The sequence below is a fragment of the Oryzias melastigma genome, linkage group LG13, assembly GCF_002922805.2.
Source record: "Oryzias melastigma strain HK-1 linkage group LG13, ASM292280v2, whole genome shotgun sequence".
Classification (NCBI taxonomy): Eukaryota; Metazoa; Chordata; class Actinopteri; order Beloniformes; family Adrianichthyidae; genus Oryzias; species Oryzias melastigma.
Genome location: NC_050524.1, coordinates 21763416 through 21770888, shown reverse-complemented (window position 1 = coordinate 21770888; position 7473 = coordinate 21763416). Strand labels below are relative to the sequence as shown.

Sequence of the window (7473 nt, the reverse complement as noted above, 5' to 3'; positions counted from 1 at the left end):
GTAAATTGGTTTATACTTGACGACTGAGTGAACATCGATGCACTCTAGTGTTATGGAAAGACTTCTGGCACATTTTCAGAGCTCTGGATTTTGGAATTGAAGATTTGTACACCCTGAAAAAATGCTGAACACCCAATATAGTGCACTAATAGTGAGAGAATTTGACTAAGGGGGTGAAATAGAAAGCACTAAGGTCAAAACAAAAACCATGAAAGGAAGTAGCACTTAAACATTATTGAAGTATGAAAAACAACAAATTCCATGCATTTATTTACCACTACAATAATATTAAGTCTAAAAAAGATTAATTCTTGAAAAGAAAAGTTTTGAGAGCAAACCCAGTTCTCAAGGAATTCTACTGATTGTTCCTACTTAGTAGTTGTCTAGTACAGCCAGGGCTGAGCAGCTCCATCGAAGCGTTTAAGATCAAGGGCTTGCTCAAGAGCACCAGAGTCAGATTAGGAGGGTGAAAAACCACTGGGCAAGGCTCAATTGTGTTAGTCTGGAGACCAAAAACCAGCCAGCCTCCAGCTCAAGGAGCACATCACAGAAATCAAGGGCTATGTTCGAATTCCTTCACTACTCCATTAACAGAATTCCAAATCTTTTTTATCTATTCACCTCACTTCATGTTTTTACCATCAGAAAGTATGTCTTCCTTCTGGTTTGTTGTATTTTTTCATGTTATACAGGTTATTTAGAAGAGAACAGACCATGCAAAGGGTACAAATGCACAAATAAGGATGTAATTTGGCACATTGCAGCAGGGGAATGGGGCTTGGCCTTAGCTCCCGGGGCATTCCCTTGCCTTTAATTCGACCATGCTGTCATGCACTGCATGTAACCTAGTGGAGTGGGCGCAGCTGATGCCCTCGGCCTCTAACCGCCACCATGGGAGTGCTTGGCACATTGTTTCGCTCTCACACGCATGCACACACGCGCAGGCAAAGTCTCCACCACGGGGAACAAAACGCAGGTCAAACATGACTCAAAAGTGCCGAAAGACCAAGGTGCAGTTTTGTGTTAGGAAATTAGTGAGCTGCCTCATGGGGGAGCCGCACCGTCTCTGTGCATCTGCCAACTTCCCCGCAGCCCAAAATGTCTGGGTCTGCACCCAGGGGAGCATAGAGGAGGAAGAGGAGGAGGACAGGTTAGCTCAGTCCAGCTGGTGGGGATGCAACAAAGACAGTGTAGATGGGAGAGGAGGAGAACCAAATGGTTGTAGGGAGCGGAGAAGGTTGTGGCAGTGGATGAATGCAGAGGAGTGATAACAGGAAGGGCAGAACAGAATCACAAGCCTGAAGGGATGCAAAGTAGAATATAAGAGGAGAAGAAGAGCCTGAGAAAAAGTGGGGGATGGAGGGACAGAGGTTGGACTGTACTCACCCATGACTTGGCCAAAGCAGGACCCTTCATTATAGCTACCCATCAGGCCCTGCTGCCCTTAATGTGCTGGAAAATGGGCAGTAACACTGTGATCTGTTTTATGTCCTGTGCTCTGCTGGGCCTCAACGACAGCCTGCAGACACACACACAGCCACATAAATATCCCTTTGCTCACACAAAGACAAAACGCACACACCCACATGCCAAGGTGTGCACACATTTCCATACAGCGGATGGATGAATGTGCATCCCTCCAAGACTTTAATTTCTTTTGAATAAAAAGGGTCACAGACTTGCATACGAGCACATTTTCATCCATGCAGACACAAACTGCCTATTTGCATCATTCTGTCTTACTTTAGAGCATTGTGAGTTCAACTTTGATTCGTCAGACATTCTTTTATCTGTCGTTTTCATTTCATTAGTGCACCTGCATCACAGAGACGAGTGGATGTAACTGAAGTAAAGGTTTCAGTGATGGACGAAGAGAAATTCAACTCCACTTTTTGTTTGTTCTCTGTTTTACACTTTTATTTTGCAACAGAATTTCATCCTTGAATTCAGTGTTTTGTTTTCTCCCTTGTTTAACTCAACAGCTGAGCAAACAGATGTGTTACACAGATGTTATTGTTACAATAGGGCTTATGAATCTTTTGATACATGAGATGTACATTTGTATAAACTCCTTTTGTATATGAAGCTGACATGTATTTATATTAATTATGCTTGCATACATTTCTTGTTGGTAAAGATGGAGTGCAAGGATACAAAAGGGGATGGGGGGGGGGTGAATAAATTGGAGGACAATGTTAAAAAGAAGGTTGAGCACAATTACAAAAAGAGGCATTGAGTTGCTGGAGATTCATCAATTTGACTGTAAGATATACTTTTTAGTTTTTTTTAAACCCCTTTACTGGAACAGCTGTATACTGTAAGCATTCATTCTAGCCATGAGCATTTGGGAACATAGGTTTGTGCTTCTTTCCCTCTCACTTGATTTGATACGCATCTCCATACATAGGCTACAAATCAATATATCAAAGATTCAACAAGCTTTTTGGCGATAGGATAATTATTTTGCTTACAATTGAGATATTTATTTTTCTCTTAGTGTTTAAAACTATAAATGAAAATGTCTTTTAACAGAATTGTTTTTTTTTACCCCTTACTGGCGCTTATCTTGCTTATCTTAAGCAACAAAAACAAAAATAATTGCATCTCTGTTAATTCTGTCCAGGGCTCCCTTGGAAAAGAGGTTTTAAATCTCAATGGGACCCCTTGGTTAATTAAAGGTTAAATAAAAATACTAACAAAATGTCTTTGATATAAAAGTTTCAATCTTCAAATATTGCCAATTTGGGTCTTATAGACTGGTTTGTGTTTTGTGGTTAAAGTCTTACTCCAATCATGTTTTGATCTATTTTTAAAGTCTTCCCAGTGGTCTTTTAAATATAAAGTTTTGACCAGAAATGTTGTTGTAATACTGTTTTCTTGGACATAGTTTCTGCAGATTGCCAGTAGTTCATTAGAAATTTGCCTCTGAGTTGTGGGTGTGGAGCAACTCCACCCTGCTTCCTGTTATTTATCTGTTTACAATCTCTCCTGCTAGCTTACACCCCCAAGCTAACATTAGCGGTGCAACAAAAATGATGGGTAATATTGGAGCTATCCAGCTGTACAGTTTAGAACCGGCTCAGACGAGGAAAACAAAGATCTATGTAATGGATCTATTTATCTACAAGTTTAAGCATCTGAAAGGAGCGGAGGAGGGAGATTATGGCTTATTATAGTAGCTTCTATGTCACACCTACAAGCTTTTACTAACAGTATTGTTTTGAATGCATGGATTTGAACAAAGAAATGTTTTTGATTACATCACATGTATAACATCTCATTATATGTATAAGACAGTAGAGAACACAATGAGAAGAGAAACTGAAAAAGTTGGACAAAAATAAGTTATTTAATCCCTGATTAATTTTATGACTTTTAACCAACATAAATTGCTTGTTTTTGTGGTTCTAAACCAATATTTGATACTCTTTTCAATATGTACTTTATCCTTTACATCTCACTCAAGGGTTTTGATCCATTAAATGCTTTCACACGGTTTTCCATTCATCTGCATGAAACGACGTTCACTCTTGTCTTGAATTTTTGAAATTTTTATCACAGGAAGTTTTGTGATAAATTAATACTCAGGAGATTTTCAACTTAAAAAAAGCACAACATTTACTGTGCAAAGTTGCTTTTTCTAGTACATATTTTGTGTGTGGCATCATTGCTCCAATTCCCAACTACAATCTGAACATTACAGGCATTATTTTCTCTTCTTTCCCCTCCGCCTTTTAGGCTATGCAATACTGCAGGCAATTATGGAGAGAGCGGGGCAGAATGCGTGGCAGGTCGGTACACACACATAAACACACACACAATATTGGGAAGTTGCCAGAATGCACACATTACAAACAGGAACACCCATGATTTTCCACAGCATATTTATCCCTGGTCACTCGACCACATGCTTGTGTTTTGCTTGCATGATCTTGTTCACACACACACTTCACATATTGCTCTGTAGTCATGTGCATTTGTCTTGTGAATGCCCATACAAACAGGTGAGCGCGATCTGTGTGGAGAGCTTCAACGATGCAGCATATCGCAGGCTCCTGGAGGACCTGGATCGACGGCAGGAGAGAAAATACGTCATTGACTTGGAGCCTGAGAGACTCCAGAGCATCTTGGAGCAGGTAACGTCGATAAAATTAACTATGTTTGCACCCAATCCTGATTATAAGAAAGCAGCTGAGTATATTTGTCAGAGCAAAGCGGCACTGCAGCCAGCAAAGTATTTATTTTCTGTCCAACTATGCTGAGCATTTATTGTGCATTTAACTCTGTTATACAGCAAGATATAAAATGAACAACTGAGTCCTAATTAATCAATAGAAAAAGACCTTTGTAATTTAAACCAGCTGTCACTGCTCTACAATCAGAATAATCTCATTGAATATGATTATATGTCAATATTGAAAATTACTTTATACATGTCAAATATTAGTTGTTTGCATAATTATCACTTCAAAACAGAGATTTATTTTAGTAAAATATGTCCATATTTAAAGGTTATTCAATTCAATTCAATTTTATTTATATAGCCCAAAATCACAAAGAAAATTTGCCTCATTGGGCTTCATGCAGGTAATTTTACAGATGCAGAAAATTAGTCATAAAATATGAATAATCGCTAAAAACTAAACAGACTAAATAAAACTGGTTATCCCTGCCCTCAGACCCTCCCTCCCAGTAAGGAAAAACTCTTAAAAAAAACAGAGTCAGGAAAAAAGAAGAAATGGGTTATGGACATCAGAAATCCACTTTTATTGACAGTCAATTCTAATACAAAATATAGACACTAAAAAACATTTTTTCCTATATTTTTGGAAAACAAGAATATAATTTGTTTCCAACAGCTTCATGTTTTAACCCCTTGACACCTATTTATGCAAATATGTATCAAACCACTTCTGCTCCAAAATCAGCATCTACTTAAAAACAAAAATACGTTTTGTTTGTTTTTTATCGCTGGAAATAAATTCTGGCCTTCAGGGGTCATTCTTTTATCAAAGCTGATCACACGCTGCATGAACCCATACACAGAAATCAATAATGCAATACTTTAGTAACATGCACCGTTCGAGTGCCTAAGGTTTTTACAAGACGACCTGGCCAAAGAAAACAACACGGCCCCAAGATGGCGCTAGATAATCGGAAGTTCAAACGAAGCTTACGGTCTTTCTCCAGAAAAACACAGGAACCGGTTTATGGTTATGTTAAGGTTAACTGTTATGGTTACGTTAAGGGTAAGAGTTAGGCAAACAGAGGGGGGAACATGGTTACGTTAAGGATAACTGTTATGGTTACATTAAGGGTAAGCACTAGGGTTAGAGGAAGGGTAAGGAAATAAGTAAAGGGCCATTTGTCCGAAGCAGAGTGGCAGTGCACGGTCCTTGGCCATTCCTGATCCCCGCAGGAGCAAACTTTCCTCCAGCCATCCCTGTTTCCAAATAACACACACCTAAGCACACAAAAAATTGGGCTTTTGCATCTCTGGACAACATTTATTGCCAATAAAGTCTTTTCTGAATGCCTGATATAGGTCTCTGGGCAGGAAGGTCAGGGTTAGGGAAAGGGTTACGGTTAGAAATCTAGTAAAGATTTCTAACTTCAGCTTGCGGCTACAGTTGCGACATTTCCTGAGTTTACCGTTGCATTTGGCCGCCATCTTGCCTGCAATCCTCTTGGTTTTTAGGTTCTCCGAGTCCCTTCAGAGGGTTGTAGAGAGGAGCAGCTGCATCTTAAGGCGGGCTCAGGTGTATCTTGTAGTTTTCTCAAGGCTTATAAGGCTACTTTAAGGGATCTCATGAAAATGGAACGTACCATTCTCTTTCATGTCAAAAGTGTACCGTAAAGTATTCGTAAGGCCATTGGAAGTTACATTCCGACGTACAGATGATGATGCTGTATGGTGTCCTTATCCCACACTCTAGTATTTAGTAAGGTGTGAGTTTTGGTTGCTTATATGGGATGTCCGAACAGACTATGATTTGATCGTCAAATGTCTTCATTTCTGTCATGCTGCACGCAGGGAGTGCACAGTTTTTATGTGAACAACACTAACTGGGTCCTTGTTCAGTGTGCTGACACGCCTGTTTCGCACAGCACATTTGTGGGCCGCAGACAGCCCGTATCCACCCGTAATGTCAGTTGTGACTAAAGCATAAAGACTGTTTAACCTGTTTTTAACAGACATCACATCACGCAGTGGATTTGATCCTTTATATATGTATGAACTTCAAAGATCGTAAATCAGCTTTCAGACTAAGACTTGATCTGTGTCAGCTTGAAATAAATGTACATGTAAATGAGTGTTTGTCTCTGAGCCCCTTAACTCTAACATACTGCAAGAAATAATACATTTGATATGATCATGGGTCTCTGGCTGAATATGTGGCACATGCAGCACGTGCACACCAACGCATGCAGGTATAAACACGCATTTGATGAGTAAAAACCCTTAATATTTAATGATCAACACATTCTAAATTCAAATCCACACCGAAAGAGAAGTCTTCCTTCCAGACAGACAGACAGACAGACTCGCTGACTGTTTTTTAATTGGTTTTAGTGGTGAGTAAACACACTCAAAGACACACACAGATGCAAAGGCATTCACACAAACACACACACAGTCTCTGCAGTGCTGGCATTGGCCTGCATCCCTGCTCTGAGACAGAGACTGCTCTGTTTGTCTGCTCCTGCCAGCTGCAGTCTGTGCATGTGCGCGTGTGCACGTGTGTATGTGTGCATGTGGGTGTGTTAGTAGAAAGCTGTTGATATGTAAAAGTAAAAGGGAAGAAAAGAAAATGTGACTATTTTGCTAATTAGTGCTAAATGGATGCATGTTTGGTCAAAAACCTTTTTTTTAAAAATGTGTTACAAATGTTTGGAACAATAAAGCTAAAGGAGATTGAATTAGAGCAATTTCAGTTGCCGTTTATATCTAATAAAGCTTTTTTGGTGGACAGAATTACCGACGGTTCTCAAAAATTATGAATAACGACAACATGCATGTACATTTCATTTGTCATCATGATTAAAAAACCAGTAGGATTCTGGGAAAAAAATGAATGAATAGCAGGAAGTGTTATTTTTTTGTTTTCTATGTTACATGTTGATGAGAAAAAAACTGCAGTAACATATCTGTTTTTTGTGTTTCTAGGCTGTCAGTGTGGGAAAACATGTGAAAGGATACCATTACATTATAGCAAACCTGGTAAGTAGATGTAATGTCATCACTGCTAGTAATGTTTCCTTCTAAGTTAGAGATGTAATTTATGACAAATGACTGTGTTTTTGATCTGTTTATGAGCGAAGAAGCTCCAACATCATGTCCCCCAAATATCAGGATAAAGCTTTGCCAAAATAGTCGAGAACATTCAATCAAAATGCAAATGTTGCTTTTAAAATCTTTAGATAAGCAGTGAAGCTTTTACAGTTTGGGGTTTTTGTGTATTGGGAGTACAA

At 39.2% G+C, this 7473-nt stretch overlaps 1 protein-coding gene across 8 annotated transcripts in view; it reads left to right on the top strand.

Moving 5' to 3' along the window:
- Window positions 1-7473, top strand: part of gria4a (glutamate receptor, ionotropic, AMPA 4a) — a 150237-nt gene that overhangs the window by 56322 nt on the left and 86442 nt on the right. For all 8 annotated transcript variants that reach the window (XR_002919762.2, XM_036215073.1, XM_024276788.2 and 5 more), the window contains exons 4-6: window positions 3739-3791; window positions 4005-4136; window positions 7169-7222. Coding sequence is in view for 7 of the 8 variants with exons in the window: in XM_036215073.1 (XP_036070966.1) it covers window positions 3739-3791; window positions 4005-4136; window positions 7169-7222 (239 nt within the window). In the remaining variant the exon portion in view is untranslated. The remainder of the gene's footprint in view (window positions 1-3738; window positions 3792-4004; window positions 4137-7168; window positions 7223-7473) is intronic.